Source organism: Protomyctophum parallelum, assembly GCF_964188405.1.
Source record: "Protomyctophum parallelum genome assembly, chromosome: 11".
NCBI classification, from domain to species: domain Eukaryota; kingdom Metazoa; phylum Chordata; class Actinopteri; order Myctophiformes; family Myctophidae; genus Protomyctophum; species Protomyctophum parallelum.
The window spans coordinates 13,546,042-13,566,199 of NC_139707.1; the positions used below are offsets into that span (position 1 = coordinate 13,546,042).

Below are 20,158 nucleotides of genomic sequence, written 5' to 3' on the forward strand. Positions count from 1 at the left end.
GTTTTTTGAAATTTTGAAATTTTTCTTTTACCTCGTTTTTCATAATTTAAAACATGGGCTATAGACCATACCGTACGGCATACTATAGCACGCCGTTTTTCATCATTTTTGAGGATTTTTTAAAAATGAAGAAAAAAAACATGGGTTCATAGCCCATCGTTTTTTGAAATTTAGAAAAAAATATTAACCTAGTTTTTCATCATTTTTGAACATGGGCTATAGCCCATACCGTACGGCATACTATAGCACGCCGTTTTTCATCATTTTTGAGGATTTGAAACAAATGGGAAAAAAAAACATGGGTTATAGCCCATCGTTTTTTTAAAATTTGATATTTTTCTTTTAACCTCGTTTTTCATCATTTTTGAACATGGGCTATGGCCCATACCGTACTGCATACTATAGCACGCCTAAAACGTCTAAAAATAGACGTCTAAAACACGTCTATTTTTAGACGTGTTTTAGACGTCTATTTTTAGACGTTTTTTATCCCATTTTTAGACGCTCGTCTAATAGCCCATATCGTACGGCATACTGTAGCACGCCGTTTTTCATCATTTTTGAGGATTTGAAAAAAATGAAAAAAGAAAACATGGGTTATAGCCCATCGTTTTTTGATTTTTTCTTTTTTTTTTTTTATCCTCGTTTTTCATCATTTTTGACCATGGGCTATAGCCCCATACCGTAAGGCATACTATAGCACGCCGTTTTTCATCATTTGTGAGGATTTGAAAAAGATGAAAAAAAACAAACATGGGTTATAGCCCATCGTTTTTTGAAAATGTGAAAAAAAAATCTACCTCATTTTTCATCATTTTTGAACATGGGCTATAGCCCATACCGTACGGCATACTATAGCACGCAGTTTTTCATCATTTTTGAGGATTTTTAAAAAATTAAGAAAAAAAGAACATGGGTGCCCATCGTTTTTTGAAAATTTGAAAAAAAATATTAACCTCGTTTTTCATCAATTTTGAACATGGGCTATAGCCCATACCGTACGGCATACTATAGCACGCCGTTTTTCATCATTTTTGAGGATTTGAAAAAAATGAAGAAAAAAAACATGGGTTATAGCCATAGACTGTAAAAAATATGGACAAAGCGTTCGCCGGGTCTAACATGGACGTAAAATGAAGCCTGTTATTCCTGCACTGTAAGTCGCCATCTTTCTAGATCCGTTTGGTACCAGCTGGCCATTGGCTGGCTCCGTTTTGGACCAGCTGGCCATTGGCTGCCCAGACAACGAGGCGGGACTTCCCCCCTTCTTCTCCGTTGGTTTTTATTTTGACTTGAGTGGGTGGGGAAATCCCGATCATAGACTGTAACGGTAGCCACGCCCCTCAGAACATACGCGATGTTTTTTTTTCTTTATGGTCATTTTTTTTATTAATGGGACCATAATTTTCCAAAAAGAATATTATGACATTAGAAATGAGACTTTAAACTAGTGACTGGAAGAAGAAAGTATTCATGACCATGTTTATTAAGGTAATACAGTCTAGGTGAAGTTGGGCCAAAATACATGGGCCTCTATGGGGCTATGGGGCTTTTTGGGTCCAGTCCAGCGCCACAACAGGCCATTATTATGAACTACCGATTTCAAATGAGGCTTCACGAAATATCTGGCTGACTGCCCCCCTGGTTATAGCCCATCGTTTTTAGATTTTTTTTAATTATTTTATCCTCGCTTTTCATCATTTTTGACCATGGGCTATAGCCCCATACCGTGCGGCATACTATAGCATGCCGTTTTTCATCATTTTTGAGGATTTTAAAAAAATGAAAAAAAAAAAAAACATGGGTTTATAGCCCATTGTTTTTTGAAAAAAAAAAAAAAAAAATTACCTCGTTTTTCATCATTTTTGAACATGGGCTATAGCCCATACCGTACGGCCTACTATAGCACACCGTTTTTCATCATTTTTGAGGATTTAAAAAAAATGAAAAAAAAAACATGGGTTATAGCCCATCGTTTTTTGAAATTTTGAAATTTTTCTTTTACCTCGTTTTTCATAATTTAAAACATGGGCTATAGCCCATACCGTACGGCATACTATAGCACGCCGTTTTTCATCATTTTTGAGGATTTTTTTAAAATGAAGAAAAAAAACATGGGTTTATAGCCCATCGTTTTTTGAAAATTTGAAAAAAATATTAACCTCGTTTTTCATCATTTTTGAACATGGGCTATAGCCCATACCCTACGGCATACTATAGCACGCCGTTTTTCATCATTTTTGAGGATTTTAAACAAATGGAAAAAAAAACATGGGTTATAGCCCATCGTTTTTTGAAAATTTGATTTTTTTCTTTGACCTCGTTTTTCATCATTTTAGAACATGGGCTATAGCCCATACCGTACGGCATACTATAGCACGCCGTTTTTCATCATTTTTGAGGATTTGAAAAAAAAAAAAAAAAAACATGGGTTATAGTCCATCGTTTTTTGAAATTTTGATTTTTCTTTAACCTCGTTTTTCATCATTTTTGAACATGGGCTATGGCCCATACCGTACGGCATACTATAGCACGCCTAAAACGTCAAAAAATAGACGTCTAAAACACGTCTATTTTTAGACGTGTTTTAGACGTCTATTTTTAGACGTTTTTTATCCCATTTTTAGACGCTCGTCTAATAGCCCATATCGTACGGCATACTGTAGCACGCCGTTTTTCATCATTTTTGAGGATTTGAAAAAAATGAAAAAAGAAAACATGGGTTATAGCCCATCGTTTTTTGATTTTTTTCTTTTTTTTTTTATCCTCGTTTTTCATCATTTTTGACCATGGGCTATAGCCCCATACCGTAAGGCATACTATAGCACGCCGTTTTTCATCATTTGTGAGGATTTGAAAAAGATGAAAAAAAACAAACATGGGTTATAGCCCATCGTTTTTTGAAAATTAAAAAAAAAAAATTACCTCATTTTTCATCATTTTTGAACATGGGCTATAGCCCATACCGTACGGCATACTATAGCACGCAGTTTTTCATCATTTTTGAGGATTTTTAAAAAATTAAGAAAAAAAGAACATGGGTGCCCATAGTTTTTTGAAAATTTGAAAAAAAATATTAACCTCGTTTTTCATCAATTTTGAACATGGGCTATAGCCCATACCGTACGGCATACTATAGCACGCCGTTTTTCATCATTTTTGAGGATTTGAAAAAAATGAAAAAAAACAAAAACATGGGTTATATATAGCCCATAGTTTTTTGAATTTTTGAATTTTTTCTTTTACCTCGTTTTTCATCATTTTATAACATGGGCTATAGCCCATACCCTACGGCATACTATAGCACGCCGTTTTTCATCATTTTTGAGGATTTTAAACAAATGGAAAAAAAAACATGGGTTATAGCCCATCGTTTTTTGAAAATTTGATTTTTTTCTTTGACCTCGTTTTTCATCATTTTAGAACATGGGCTATAGCCCATACCGTATGGCATACTATAGCACGCCGTTTTTCATCATTTTTGAGGATTTAAAAAAAAAAAAAAAAAAACATGGGTTATAGCCCATCGTTTTTTGAAATTTTGATTTTTTTTTTAACCTCGTTTTTCATCATTTTTGAACATGGGCTATGGCCCATACCGTACGGCATACTATAGCACGCCTAAAACGTCTAAAAATAGACGTCTAAAACACGTCTATTTTTAGACGTGTTTTAGACGTCTATTTTTAGACGTTTTTTATCCCATTTTTAGACGCTCGTCTAATAGCCCATATCGTACGGCATACTGTAGCACGCCGTTTTTCATCATTTTTGAGGATTTGAAAAAAATGAAAAAAGAAAACATGGGTTATAGCCCATCGTTTTTTGATTTTTGATTTTTTTTTTTATCCTCGTTTTTCATCATTTTTGACCATGGGCTATAGCCCCATACCGTAAGGCATACTATAGCACGCCGTTTTTCATCATTTGTGAGGATTTGAAAAAGATGAAAAAAAAAAAACATGGGTTATAGCCCATCGTTTTTTGAAAATTTGAAAAAAAAAATTACCTCATTTTTCATCATTTTTGAACATGGGCTATAGCCCATACCGTACGGCATACTATAGCACGCAGTTTTTCATCATTTTTGAGGATTTTTAAAAAATTAAGAAAAAAAGAACATGGGTGCCCATCGTTTTTTGAAAATTTGAAAAAAAATATTAACCTCGTTTTTCATCAATTTTGAACATGGGCTATAGCCCATACCGTACGGCATACTATAGCACGCCGTTTTTCATCATTTTTGAGGATTTGAAAAAAATGAAAAAAAACAAAAACATGGGTTATATATAGCCCATAGTTTTTTGAATTTTTGAATTTTTTCTTTTACCTCGTTTTTCATCATTTTATAACATGGGCTATAGCCCATACCGTACGGCATACTATAGCACGCCGTTTTTCATCATTTTTGAGGATTTTTAAAAAATGAAGAAAAAAAACATGGGTTATAGCCCATCGTTTTTTGAAATTTTGAAAAATATATTAAGCTCGTTTTTCATCATTTTTGAACATGGGCTATAGCCCATACCGTACGGCATACTATAGCACGCCGTTTTTCATCATTTTTGAGGATTTGAAAAAAATGAAAAAAGAAAACATGGGTTATAGCCCATCGTTTTTTGATTTTTGATTTTTTTTTTTATCCTCGTTTTTCATCATTTTTGACCATGGGCTATAGCCCCATACCGTAAGGCATACTATAGCACGCCGTTTTTCATCATTTGTGAGGATTTGAAAAAGATGGAAAAAAACAAACATGGGTTATAGCCCATCGTTTTTTGAAAATTTGAAAAAAAAAATTACCTCATTTTTCATCATTTTTGAACATGGGCTATAGCCCATACCGTACGGCATACTATAGCACGCAGTTTTTCATCATTTTTGAGGATTTTTAAAAAATTAAGAAAAAAAGAACATGGGTGCCCATCGTTTTTTGAAAATTTGAAAAATAATATTAACCTCGTTTTTCATCAATTTTGAACATGGGCTATAGCCCATACCGTACGGCATACTATAGCACGCCGTTTTTCATCATTTTTGAGGATTTGAAAAAAATGAAAAAAAACAAAAACATGGGTTATATATAGCCCATAGTTTTTTGAATTTTTTCTTTTACCTCGTTTTTCATCATTTTATAACATGGGCTATAGCCCATACCGTACGGCATACTATAGCACGCCGTTTTTCATCATTTTTGAGGATTTTTAAAAAATGAAGAAAAAAAACATGGGTTATAGCCCATCGTTTTTTGAAATTTTGAAAAATATATTAAGCTCGTTTTTCATCATTTTTGAACATGGGCTATAGCCCATACCGTACGGCATACTATAGCACGCCGTTTTTCATCATTTTTGAGGATTTGAAACAAATGGGGAAAAAAAACATGGGTTATAGCCCATCGTTTTTTGAAATTTTGATTTTTTTCTTTTACCTCGTTTTTCATCATTTTAGAACATGGGCTATATATAGCCCATACCGTACGGCATACTATAGCACGCCGTTTTTCATCATTTTTGAGGATTAAAAAAACAAACAAAAAAAACCTGGGTTATAGCCCATCGTTTTTTGAAATTTTGAATTATTTCTTTTACCTCGTTTTTCATCATTTTAGAACATGGGCCATCCGTACGGCATACTATAGCACGCCGTTTTTCATCATTTTTGAGGATTTGAAAAAAACGATGGGTTATAGCCCATCGTTTTTAGATTCTTTTTTTAAATCCTCGTTTTTCATCATTTTTGACCATCCCACTGAGCAATAGCCGGCTATTAGACTTGTAAGTATGTAGGACTAGTAGCATGCCAAAGTTTGTGCTATTGTCATAGAGAATGCATTGGGCGTTTAAGTTAAATAACTCAGAAACTACAAAATATGTCAAAGTAAAAAGTTCCAGCATGTGTCTCCACAGTAAGCTGAATAATAAAGTGTGAATGGAGTTTCTAGGTGAAAGTGATTTTTTGACGTGCCAAAATCTGCCATTGAGCCCAATTATAAAAGTGTCAAATTTGAAAGCACTATATTTCTAAAACTATGACACCTTTCAAAGATTCCTTTTCAGGCAAACATGTCCACCGTAAGATGAAGGCTAGAATGGAGTTGGTAGGTTTAAGTATTTTTTTTTACGTGCCACACTCATTGGGCTAAAAACGGCCATGCCCACTTTTTGATTGCCCACTTGCCCAATTGTGCTGACATCGTCACATTTTGTGATGACGGCAATGGCCGTTTTTAGCCCAATGAGTGATTTTTTGCTAAACCAATGCTTGGAATGGAATCAGCATCATTAAAACCCCCTAGTTCGACACATCACATGCTACATAAAGCATGATGACATTTTGAATATTTTGCTCAACATACATGCTGGGGACCCATACTAAACATTTAGAACGTAAAACGTAAAATGTCATGTCCGGGTTCACATTCTGGCTAATTGCCTAAAATGTGATATTTCAACGCTTGATTTAACCACTTTCCAAAGGTAGTTTTTTCATGATTTCCACCATCTTTTTAAATTGTCAAAAACCATGAAATCGTTGAAAACTATGAAAAACTACATAGCCTACTATAGTATGCCATCCAAAAGCATTTTCTTTTTTTTATCGTGGTTTTCAACGTAAAAAATAAAGATGTTATCGTGAAAAACAACATATACGGTAGTATAGTATGTCATATTTCATGTTTTTGGCAACATGTTGTTTTTGTCATGATATTCATAAACAGCCAGAGTGCAAAATAAGTGGTAGGATGAAAATAAGATAGCAGAGTCTTGCAGAAGCTTGGTGTGCTTTATTAACTACAGATTAAAGGTACACAACATCCCTTAATGTCAGACCTAGATAATCAGAAGAAACAAAACACACACTCTACTAATGGCCAACCTTCAGTAAAAGAGGGTAGACTGGGGCTTGACTCATTCAACTCTTTAGGACTGGTTTGATCATGGAGGAGATACAGGGTTAATGCCTCCTTCAGGTTCTTAACTTTTTTTTCTTCTTTTTCTCTTCACTACTCCTGTCGTACGTGACTAGAGTTTATCTCCATAAGGTTCAACATTTCTATTAGCATAGTTCAAACAGCATGAGCCCCTATATTCTTGTGAGAACATTTCTCCGTTGATAAGGCTTTGTCCAAAAAAAAAAAAAAGGTTCTATATATATTAAATAATGTGGTTTTGCAATTTACAAAATAATCGTCTGTTAACTAAATTATGTCATCATCACAAGATAGAGTCTTGGAATAGCTTGAACGTCCTACAGTAGTCTATCATATCATATAGGTATGGTATGTATTCAGAAGTATTTATATGTATCATATGGTTTGTCACATCCACGATTCCACAGGCAACAGGGGGGAACACAGCCATATTTGATAACATATGTATTTGACAACAGACTAACACACTAGTCACAGTACAACAACAAAACAGTTAAGAGCTGGTTAGAACCTAAAATCTAGACATTGCACAAAACAAGACAAGCCGCAGGTGGTGGCAGACCTATCAGCTTGCGCCATGGATGTGTCTCACCCACTCCTGAGACAGGATGAGTGGGGGGTGTGGGCTTTATCTTTAGACTGCCTCAACATAGTTGGCTGGCAGCATCCCGGTCTTGCCGGTGCGCTGCACGGTACCGTACATCCATCCCTCGTCGATGGACTGCACGTTAACAATGACATCACCGTCCTTGAAGGCCACCTCGTCATTGTCGGCTGCTGTGTAGTCATACATGGCACGTACGGTTTTCTGTAGAGGAGAGGACAGTGTAATAAGTCTGTCACATGATCACAATAGAAAATCGTTTAACTATATGAGATCTGGACTACTACTACTATGCTTCTGAATGTCTGGGGTTGGGGAAAAATGTAATGGGGAGAGAGAGACCAGAGTCCAGGCTGATTCAGGAAGTCAACACCACAGCATTATGCTTTCTCTACTTTCACACATGCACGCTGATCTTCCTTAAAGGAATGTCATAAACATCCCAGAATAAATAAACAAAAAAGTACACTTGTAAAAAGTGCATCTGTCAGCAGGCCAGACGCCTACAGAGCACAAACTGGCTCTTTCTCTTGCCTCTGGTTTCCCCATTTCCCATGTTCACACCATAGAATATCCAATGCTGCTCACTACACACAGGGCAACATGGCGCTGTGTGCAGCAACTAAAGACACTCTCACAAAGGCCTGGTTCCCTTGGTGATGACACCTGCTCTGGGTGCGTTGTGACAGTCTGCTCAGCTTGTTATTGTGTTAACTGAAGATTCCTTTTCTATGACGAATAGATTATCTGAATGGATAATCTAGTCCAAGCATCCTATGTTGCGTACAAAACCCACACACTTATGTACACACTACACATGCTATGTTATGTTAAGTCTACTGTTTAGTATCTCCAAAAGGCCTAAGCAGTATGCTTTCACTTCGGACATACTACGGAGATCTGGTGCAAATTTCAGCTAACCTGTCCTCTCCAAGCTGTCAAAATCTAGCTCTATATCTAAGAGCAACGACATGGGCAACGCATACATTATTTCTGATGACCGTTGTTTCTCTGCCATTGCCATTGCATTCTGGGATAACAGCGTACTAGTGTCCACTGTTGAATACTATACATTTGCCTGAATGTATTATGCATCTCACTTTACCATTTAGTAGCCACTAAGCTTCTGCATATACTAGAAGGTAATGTATAGAAGGTAAATAGTATGTTAGTATGTTATTTCATACATTTGTGTTAAAGTGATAGTTCGGATTTTTGGACTTAACGCTGTATGAAATACTTGGTTGCAAAGGTATTAATTAATTGACAGAGTCTCGTGGTGGTCTGGTTTTGAGGAATATTAAGTAGTTCTGGGGGGCACTGGGGGCCACGCATTAAAAATAAATACATTAACTCACTCTAAGCGTGTGTGTGTGTGTGTGTGTGTGTGTGTGTGTGTGTGTTAGGGCATTCATAAAAAAATCGATTTATCGATAAATTATCACGAGTCGACTCGCAGCAGCGCGAGTCGAAAGTTGAGCTTTTTTTTTGTTTGTGCATATGCACCGGAGTGCACTCGCCTAATTTGCATTGCATTCAGAACGCGCCCTTAATTAAAAACCAAATGAAGCTGTGTATGTGGCTCTCAGCGCGCGGTGTCCCACTATTGAGACTGGCTGAAGTCTGTTTGAACTGCGCTGTGTCAGAGAAGTAACAGATAGAAGCACGCAAACGTTACCCCCAAACGATATCCCCCTCACCTCCGTGCTGGAAATATAACGTCTGGGTTCCCGAGGCTACATTCATGCTGACGCAATGACTGTCTGTTTCTGGCTAAGCTTTACGCGCGCCGCAGGGCACATGAACCTCTCCGTCTCCGGTCAGTGCTGGTTGTTGTTTATTTGCATGGCTCAGAAAATGAGTGACAAACTAAAATGAGAACGTTATCGAGTTGTTGGAGGAGGAGGAGGTGAATAATAATGTTATATTTCTTAATGTGTTCTCGGGCCGCTGCTGCGCTGTGTGCCATGCCAATACCACTACTTTACCTGGATCATCTTTTCATTTTGACATGACTCACATGAAATAATAATCCTGTAGCGGAACCGCGTGTAGCGTTTGGTTTCATTAACGCGATCGTCACAAAATAGCCTACAGCTGCTGCTACCAAAGATTGGACATTTTTAAACGACGCAAAACTTAGAATTCCCCTCTTGCGTACCAGTGCCACGTGTCCCGCGGACCGGCACCGGTGTTTGGGAACCTCTGATATAGATGATACATGCACTGTGACTGTGTCATATTGGAGAGGCCACTGAATGCACACTTGCGCAGTGCTTTGTTTGACATGCTCCGTATTTGAGCGCGCGGCACCTCCACCCGCCCCTGTTAAATTCCCCCCCCCCCCCCCCCCCCGCCGCCAGAAACGATAAATCGATACGACTTCAACTTTACTGTCTGACAAGTCGACTGGGAAAAATTCGTTAATGCCCTAGTGTGTGTGTTGTGGGGGTACTTACACCAGTGGTTGAGGGATGTGATGGGACAGAGGAGACGGCAGTTTGCTGTGTGGCCACTGATGATGACCTCTGTTGCAGCTCCACAGTCTTAGCATGCTGGTAGCCTGTACACAGCAAAACAAACATGTTCACTGTTATGTCTGTTCCCACATGCACATGGAATATACGTTTCCTTCCTATCAATTATATGATAGGCAAACTGAAAACTGATAAAAAAACAGCCAGCAATATTAATTCACAGTAGTTCTCACACTTTGCTATTTTTGAAAAAATCTTGAGATGTACAAGCTTGCAGCACCGCACAAAGTGATGTGATGTGAGCTTGTATAATGTATATCTACTATTTTGGAATAGCCAACGCATATAAGTAAATAAATACACAGATGCTTTCCCGGTTTTTATGGGTTAGCCTGGAGTGTTGTGGACGTTTTGCTTTACAGTGCTTTCTCTCCCTTCTTCTCATTATCTTATAACGCGATGGGCGTTGTATCTACAGTATGATGTGATGTCATCTTACCAATACTGGAGGCACCAAAGCCATTGCTATAGAGGGACATGTGGTGGTCCACATCCTGAGAGACCTCAGACTTCTCATCACCCAGGCCACTCATGGCGCTGGTGGAGCGGGAGTGCTCCTTGCTGCGACGCTGGGCTTGAACTGGAGAAAGAACAGGTTTAGATACTATGTCAATACAATATATAACTGGAGAAAGAACAGTCAGGTATACAGAGTATGAATTAATACAATATAACTGGAGAAACTTTGAGAACCAATGCATGTGGAGTAAAAGCTGTCGGTGTAACACACCTGACATCATGTGCAGACTCCTGGACTGGATGTTGTCCTCTGCAGGGTCGTAGTCAAACACAGAGCCTGGGTTGGTACGCCACACGCGCAGATCTGAGGACACAGCGAGAGTGATATAAATCTGTGTATTTCTGTGTGTTCTCACTGTTCTGTGTTCGTGCGTTTTTTGTAAGACAATTGTTTTGTATTATAATTCTCATACTTGTAATACACTATAATGAAATAACAGTGATTAGACCGTTACAAGTATACAGCTACTGTAGGAAGATTATAATACCACTATTGATCCTGAGTGACCTGCAATTACCGTATTGTTATAGAGCATTTTAAGTAGGCCTGCATATTTATGTGTGCGTGTACGTGTACGTGTACATGTGCGTGCGTGCGTGTGTGTGAGTGTGCATGTGTGTGTGCGTGCGTGCGTATACTGTGTGTGTGTGTGTGTGTGTGTGTGTGTGCGTGTGTGTACTGTGCGTGTGTCCCTGACCATACCAGTGGTGGTCTCCTGGTCATGTTCCACGGTGCGTCGCCTCTCCATCTCTACGACGCGCCTCTGGATGCCGCGGTAGTTGATGTCGCTGAACTCCTGGGTGTTCTTCTTCACGCGCTCCATCACTGGGTCAGTGGTGGTTGGAGTAAAGCTGCCCTTGCTCTTCTCAAAGTCCTCGTGGTATCTCACCTGGTGAGTGTGGCACACAGTAGATAGATAATGACAATAAGGACTGGGGTCAGTCACCCTTCATATAGGACAGCTGGGGCTTTTTTGGTTGCTTTAGTAAAGTTACTAGTTACATTGAAGATTCCAATTATTAATATATTGATACATTAACTGATAAATTATGACATTATGTCCAGTTGAAACCTTAAAGTGATTAACACATTAATGCATACTTTATAATATTATGAAAAAAGCCATTCCGCATAATGAACACTTTTACATTTGGAAAATAATACGTATACATTTGTGAAATGGGCCATTCTGCATTAAGGACAACATTCCTGTTTGGTACTGTAAGCATATTTTTGATGTCAATACTTTTGTACATTTCTACATTGCTTCCACCGCTACTCGACTGCAAAACAAAAGGAACAAAGAATCAGACTCACTCCAGAGATGATGCGCTGGTTCTCCTTCACACGTCTCATCTCTGGGGTGTCCAGGACGAAGGCGGCCTTGCCTTGGACCTGCTTACGGAAGCTGTCAGAATACAGCACCTGGTAGACGGGCAGGACAGACAGGGGGCGACACAGCAACGGCACACAGTGAGAGCTCTGAAACCGTTCTGCCTTCTTACACAGTAAATATCAGCATTGATTGCACAGAGATACAATGGTGACTACAATGACATACAGGGCTGCTTGCAGAAGGAGCTGGGAAATTATTGGGTTCTCAGACGAATGAATTAGCAGGGAGAATGTCTTTTTTTAAGAGAGGGTGGAACAATCATACGAGAAACAAGTGTTCCAATCCACAGCAGGAAGAAAGGGGAAAGAGATGAAGGAGTAGTCTTGACAACACAGGAGGTTAGCAGTGATGATGTGCGCACAAAACACCTCACAGCTGGCAGTGCTGTATTAAAACACATTTAAGAAGGAACAATAGAAGAGTTAATATGATTAAATATAGGCAGGGGACACAAGAGTTAGGGAAGAGTTAATTTAGGGGTCACTACTGGGGGAGGGGGGGGGGGGGATGAGAGCTGAGAACACGTTTGGTACCGAGCTAATTTGTTCTTGGTTCCGTTTGACTCGCTCCATCTCTGGAGTGAACACGACAGGGGTTCCCTTGGCTTTATTGTCCTTATACAACACCTACAGGACAAAAGCACAGTGCCCCCGAGGGGACAGTCAAACACGCTGAAACACACACACACTTCAAACAGAACACGTATAGGACTGCTTTCATAGACCTGCATTAAGCCCAGACTCCCAGACATAGAATGCCTGCAGTAAAGGCTCTTGAGTTTTACCTTTTACCGTCGGCCATAGCTGGAATAGGTTACAGTCAAAGTGTCATTAAGCTTGATCAGTGTCTGGGAAATTGGTCCTATAGTGTGATTATTCCTGGTGACCTTTAAAACCACCAGGAATAGACACGCAGTCACGCACTCACGCACTCACGCGCACACGCGCACACGCACACACGCACACACACACACACACACACACACACACACACACACACACACACACACACACACACACACACACACACACACACACACACACACACACACACACACGTAACAGCTTGTGTTTCTGAGGGTAACACTGTGAAATTAGAATTTACAGCAACTGAATGGGAAGAAAGCTCTTGGTTAAGAAATAGAGTAGGCCCTTGGGGCGTATCATAGGACACATAAAGGGAAGGCTTGAGGGTGGTGGGGATGATTTGAAGCGAGAGTACATGACGACAGAAGAAGACAAGGGATGAATGAATGGAAGCTTTAAGGAGGTAGGTCGGGCAACAGGCTTGATTAGGGTGAAACTGGCGCTGTATGAAAGGGCTGGAGCTCTGGAAACTGCTGTCTGAGCCTTGGATGAGGGCGGATGGGATGAGATGATGGGAAGATGAATTGATAAGAAGATGAACTGATGATTGATGATGCAAAAAAAGGGCTTTTTTTTAAGTGGGTGTTGGGTCACTCTCAGCAGTTATGAGCACACGCGGCTCTGGTTTCTATAGTTCCACTACCGAGCTGATGTGCTTCTGAGTCTCTCTGACCCTCTTCACCTCCGGGAGGTCTGGTATGGCTGTGCCTTTACCCAACAAGTCCTTGTATTTTATCTGTGCAGTGGACGATATCGGGTTCCATGCATAGGGAATGGAGGACAAACACAACAGAGCCGGCATATCAGTCAGAGATAATGGAGAGGAGATAGAAAGACAACACACGCTCACACATAGCACATCATTGTACATCACAATTGCCATGGAACATTAGAGAGTGAAAGTAAATGCTGTTGACTACTTAATGTCAAAGCACACAAGGAAGAAGCTTTTGCTATGACCTTACCTGTTCAGAAAAAACAAGGGCGGAAACATCTTGTTATTACTATTTAAATGTAATATATCGTCGATGTCAGGTCGAAACCTTGTAGCCTACAGTATGTCCAAAAATTACATTTCAGGAAATGGAAAAAAGACCCTGAACTATGTTCCAATGGATCCAATGTTGTTATTATTTAAACACAAGTTCTACTATCTCACAAATCTCATAAATAATGCATTGTGTGCTTGTAGATCTGCTTTTTTTTGCAACTTCATTATCAATCGATGAAGTATAAAATCGGGCATTTATTTCTGAAGAAAAATATATTAAATATAGACATACAAGGTTTCTGCCCATTTGCAACGATACAATACATGATTGTATGTGTCATCTGTGTTAGATGAACATTGGGGTAAATTCAACCACACTAAAATTGATTAGTATCAGTATCAGCTCACAATGGCTTTGATGGGATGAAGATCAGAGATTAAGTTTGTTTAATTACCATGATAGACAGTAGACACTGTTGTTTTATTACCATGATAGACAGTAGACATAGACACTGTCTAGATTTTTGTACAGAGAGAGAGAGAGAGAGAGAGAGAGAGAGAGAGAGAGAGAGAGAGAGGAGAAGAAGAAGAAGAAAAAAAGGAAAAACACCTTGATTGGTGGGTGGGGTTATGATGTTTTTTTACAGGGTATATGGAAGTTGAGAGGGGGGCAAATGAACGCAAAATGTGTCCGGAGAGAGCGGTTTCACTCAGTAGGGTACCGTGCTAATGTTCAGCTGATTACGTTTAACTCTCTCCATCTCTGGGGTCCCTGATATAGCTGTGCCTTGTCCCAAATCCTCTTTATACTGAAGCTTTGGGGGGGATAAAACAGCAAAAATAAATAAACCAGCAAATAAATAAATGAATAGGTGTTAAACGTTCAATTGAAATAGAGGTTTTTGTTCCCTTTTAGTAAGGAAGGGAATACATGGGAGAAAATCCAGGGACACAAAAAGGTAAAATGTGTCAGACCAGTCAGTCGGGAAATATACACAGTACAATATATAAAAACTTTAAGTAAAAGGGAAAAAGAAATAAAATCCAAACAATAAAAAAAAATCTATGCTGATTTATGGATTTAACAGGTTCTTAAGATGGTACAGGGACAATCACAGCAAAACCACAACAGGATATATCCTGCAACAAGTCTAAGGCCTGATTTATGCCATGTCGTACAACGGTGCCGGGCGGCGAACATAAGGCGATGTACAAGCATACAGCGTGTCGCTGGAATACGAGACGGTTCGTAGATCGGCTATGTTCCCCACGCCACACTGTCGTGCGACTAAGTAGAAAGCGGGGCTTAGAGGTCAGTAGTGACATTGAGAATGTGTGACATGGGGGTCAGAGGCTCGATGGCAGGAAATGACAGGGGTTCACTCTGGGTTTTCTGTTGTTACACTACCGAGCTGATGTGCTTCTGGGTCTCTCTGACCCGCTTCACCTCAGGGAGATCTGGTATGGCTATGCCTTGACCCAGCGAGTCCTTGTACTTTATCTACCCGTTGTTGAGCCCATGGGTTTCACAAGCACAGAGTAAGACAGAGGGGTAAACATAGTGCCACGAACACACACCCACAAATCACCATCCATTCGTACGTCACAGTTTCCAACGCTATATGAACCAAATATGTAGATGAGTCATCACCATAATGATGAGAACAGGTAATGCCCACAATGGATGATGCTTCATTTAGTTCATTACTTGGGGGCTTAGATGCAGTTATCATGGGTGGCGTAATCCGACTGTATATGTACAGTCAGATTATTTATATCCAAGAGCTAAAACAAATCCTGAATTAGTATTGTATAACAACACGAGGGATCATTTATGAAGGTGGAAATTAACAATGGCTGTCATTTGAACAGGGATTACATGTGTGAGGATCAGGTATACCGGTAGTTCTACATTTGGGTGATATACTAGATAAGGGTGTCAGGGAAATATGAGAGGAAGATAAGAGTGAGAATGATTGGGGATGTGGGGGGCGGGGTCACTCAATTCTATGGAGTACCGTGCTAATATTCTTCTGGTTGCGTTTGACTCTTTCCATGTCTTGCGTCTCAGGCATAGCTGTGCCTCCTCCCAAATCCTCTTTGTATTGAATCTTTTCATGGATGGGAAATCAAAGTTTGATTTACCTTTACTTGATAATACATTTTACATGTGAAGAGCAGTTTAAGTTCAACATTGGATACTATAGGGGATAGGGTAATAATAAGTGAGGAGGAGGAGGGGTAGAGGAGAGGAAGAAAGCCAGGGTCACTCTATGGAGTTGGAGTACCGTGCTAATGTTCTTCTGATTGCGTTTAACTCTTTCCATGTCAGCGGTCTCAGGTATAGCTGTCCCTCCACCCAAATCCTCTTTGTAATGAATCTTTTCATAGAATGAAAGCAGCAACAAAGGGTTAGCCTAATTTTCCCTTATCCAACATACCTAAACCTGAGCTAAGCTCAACATTGCTTACCTTGGGTAAGGGATTTTGTGGCAATTCAGTGTTGACTCTCTGTCTAGCTAAATTGAGTACACCTCAGACAAATATACAATTACATTTAACACAAACATAAAAACAATAGACATCGTTCAACAATAATCCACACACGACACGCTGACAGTGAACAATACCTTCAACAGCACTCAAGCTGTGGACTACTAAAAGAAGAACAGTAACAACTCAGCTATAGTTAGTTGCTTAGTTTAAAATACTGTCGATTTGGGTTAATATAGGCCATCTACTGCATCAAGAAAATACTGTCTTTCTCACAAAAATGGGCTGCATGTCAGGGATTTTTAAGATTCATCTAAAAAAAAAAAAAAGTGTGTGGGAGAAAATAAAGAAACAAAAAAGAGCCAAAAACATGTTATTAGAATAAGGTTAAGAAAAACGGTTAAAAAGGTACAATTTGCAAAGTAGGTACCGAGCTGAAATTCTTTGTATTTTCTTTTACACAAAGCATTTCAGGAGTGTCATTTACAGCAGACACTTTGCCCTTTATGTTTTTAAGGTCTGTCTGGTACAGAAGCTACACAGGAAAAAGAGGACAGGTGTAGTTAAAAGTGTTCATGATCCACACAAAGTGTGTCATGTTGATTTCAGCCCAGGGTTAATAACAAACAACTACCATATATACTGTATATAGCACTGAATTCCAAAAGTCTTTACACACTATAAGGCAACTTGAAATGGTTTCTTCTAGGGACACTAAACAAAAAGACATTTCATGAACAGCACACACACAAGTATAAAGTATTGCAGGTAATACTTTAAAGAGCTGACATGAAGACACACATATAGAGCCACCAGGAAATTGGACTTAAGCTTTGAGTCCATATCCCAAGGTTCTTGTAAGAACCTGCCTATACTATGTCACTAATCAACAATTTGTTTTCATCAACTACTTACAGTGCTGAAGTTCTTCTGATTCTCACGGACTCTCATCATCTCAGGGGTGTCCATGACCGGCACGTAATGAGACATACACTTCTCAGCTTCCTCCCTGTATTTTTTCTGTAGGGACCAAGAAGCCATTGAGAAATGAATAATGAAATAAAACAAAACATTAGGATCACCATCACTTCTGGCGTTGTTTTGAAATGAAAATGTACTGTATAGGATGCACATTCTGCACCCGGCATATGAGGTGAAAAGACAGCTTCTTTACCACCTATTAAGCCCTTTATTTCTCAGCTTACGACGTCGGCGAATAGAAAACATCGCCAATCTGCAAGCTTACACCGTGTCATGATGTAACACATTATGAGCTTGTCAACCCCTCTTTTTTTTCCCAAAAGAGGAGTGGTTAAGGCAATTATAGACCAGTCAGACTACAATACCTGGCTGACAATGTTCTTCATCTGCTGTGCATGGAGGATGTCAGGGGTATCGATGACTGACGTGTAGCTGGCCCTGTCCAGCTCGGCAGTGTGCTTGTACATTCTCTAAAGGACAAAAACAATGACGTTCGTTATTCCCACGAAACTCCACCAACCCAGTGTAAACATATGGCACAGCTTTATCCTCGACTTTCCAAATACAAAATGGCCTCTGTCATACCTTAAGAACCTCACCCTCCCTACCCTAACCTGGAGTGCTCCAACCAAAATATGAGAGCAATACTTGAAAGACTACAGACGAACCTGACTGAGGATGTCAGTAGCGTTCTTTGCCCTCATAAAGTCTGGGGTGTCACAAGCCAAAGCCAACATTCCCCTGCCCTTGATCTCCAGCTCCAGTGACTTTTTGTACTCTCTCTGCAAATGAGACAAGGTACACAATGTTAGCACAGCCTTAATAACATGACTGGTGGATTAGGATAAGGAAAGGGGCTGCAAAACCAAAAAATCCTGGGGGAATGTTCAATAAAACAAGGTTAGCATGAATTAAGGACTAGAGGGAATGATTATAGTGATGCAATGGAGGATCGCACGCGAGGCTCCACTTAACACTGAAAGGTAGAACAGCATTAGTTAGGAACTTCAATGTGTTAAATGAGTAGAAGTCATACAATGATCAGGTACAGAATATAATACAGTTAAAAGGACAACTACAGTATGGGGCATATTAGTGATGTCATCAAGCAAGGCCAGGGGTTACCATGTTAGTGTGACGATGCAACATTATGTTAAAAGCTTTGGTTAGGTTAGGATACTTTAAGAGTGGGCATGGAGGGAACAAAGCCACTTCCATCCACTCACAAAATTGTACAATCATACCTCACTCAGGATCTGAGTGGCATTCCGTGCTCTCAAATGTTCCGGAGTTTCCACGACGAAAGTTAGCCCTTTACCCTTCACTCCCTCCTCTAGATCCTTCCTGTACTCTTTCTACAGGATGGAAGAACAGAGAGACTGTAGAGAGACGGGCATACAAGCAGGCCAGGCCAGGGCACACAGAGCTTTGAGCAAAGTCACCAAGACTCCCAAAATCCCAAATCAGATTTTCATTGTTCATGAAAAAGACGTTTAGAGAGAGACATTGGTGACTTTAGCAAGTAGCCCGATAAAAGCAATGTTAACAACATTTTATCATACACAGCTTGAAAACACATCACATTCAAGACGTTGTTTCATTAGGACAGTAAACGTGCGCTCTCGTGTCTAATTTACACTTTTTGCATGACAATTCATCGAAAGCCCGCAGTCTTTTTTTCCTTTTTTTACAAATTAGTCTTTTGAGATAGCATAGGGGTGTTATGCAAAATCCGTCATACACAAACAAATACAGACAGAAATCCACCATATTATTGGCATGGAGGGAATTGCTTGATGGAGGGTTAAGCATGAATTGGAATCGTCCAGGGTGTCAAACACACATTACACAGCCACACAAACACAATAAATGTCATTAACACAGTGGTTTTGAAAGTGGGGGTCACCAGGTGGGCAAATTATATATATATATATATATATATATATATATATATATACACACACACACACACACACACACACACACACACACACACACACACACACACACACACACACACACACACACACACACACACACACACAATTAAAACATTCTAATAATTGTGCGAGTTTCAACCTGTTCCTATTTTGACAATGTCATTATTGTCAAAATAGTTCCAAATTTGTCTTTTGTTTTTGTGACAAAAAGCCAATCTACTTGTAGATGGGCTATTGTTGCCGTTTTCTTCCTTTATTTTTAAAGGCATTTCGCAATAGAGGGGCCACAGTCTATTTGGGGGTCCATTGCATGGAACCGTTTGGAAAGAAACCCCTGCATTAATGCAGGGACACAACAAATTACATTAATATCACCAGTCACACAATGGAGAGGTCCTACAAGAGGAGAGGCATGGGTGAATGTAGCGTATTATTAAGAGGGCATTATGGTTTTGGCATAAACCATGCAAGCTAACCCCAAACTAAACAGGGTGGTAGAGCTGGGGGGGGGGAAAGAATGAAGAAAAAAAAGAAACAGCGGTGGGATAAAAAAAAAAAAAGGAGGGAGGGAGGGAAGAGAGGGGCTGTGGTTGTGCCGTGGTCTTAGTATGATTATAAAGCACGGGTGGGGTTGTGGGAGGATTAACACCCAGGGCGGGAAGGGACAGGGACGACCGGGGGATTGGTCCGTCAGTTACCTCGCTGACTATTTGGGTGGCGTGTCTGACATGTATCATGGCCGGGGTGACCTCCAAGCCTGAGAGGTTCTTGCCCCTCATGTTTTCCTCAAAGTCCTTCCTATAGTCTTTCTATTGACCATAAAAAGATAAGACAAGGGACAGACATGGCTCAGATAAGCACATGCAGGCAGTCCTGGTTCACAATGCGGTTACCTT

The 20,158-nt window shown here is 39.8% G+C and overlaps 1 protein-coding gene across 8 annotated transcripts in view; it reads right to left on the reverse strand.

Moving 5' to 3' along the window:
• Positions 1–6,772: 6,772 nt before the first annotated feature.
• The window catches only part of neb (nebulin), a 75,051-nt gene continuing 61,665 nt past the window's right edge, over positions 6,773–20,158 (reverse strand). For 3 of the 8 annotated variants that reach the window (XM_083776902.1, XM_083776900.1, XM_083776901.1), the window contains 13 exons: positions 19,961–20,071; positions 18,567–18,677; positions 17,991–18,104; positions 17,688–17,792; positions 17,257–17,361; positions 13,501–13,593; positions 12,525–12,617; positions 11,913–12,020; positions 11,298–11,484; positions 10,806–10,898; positions 10,515–10,655; positions 9,998–10,101; positions 6,773–7,742 (listed from right to left, as the gene is read on the reverse strand). In XM_083776902.1, coding sequence (XP_083633028.1) covers positions 7,569–7,742; positions 9,998–10,101; positions 10,515–10,655; positions 10,806–10,898; positions 11,298–11,484; positions 11,913–12,020; positions 12,525–12,617; positions 13,501–13,593; positions 17,257–17,361; positions 17,688–17,792; positions 17,991–18,104; positions 18,567–18,677; positions 19,961–20,071 — 1,539 coding nt within the window. In that variant the 3' untranslated portion in view covers positions 6,773–7,568. The remainder of the gene's footprint in view (positions 7,743–9,997; positions 10,102–10,514; positions 10,656–10,805; positions 10,899–11,297; positions 11,485–11,912; positions 12,021–12,524; positions 12,618–13,500; positions 13,594–17,256; positions 17,362–17,687; positions 17,793–17,990; positions 18,105–18,566; positions 18,678–19,960; positions 20,072–20,158) is intronic. The other 5 variants (XM_083776904.1, XM_083776903.1, XM_083776906.1 and 2 more) reach the window with 5 other exon arrangements.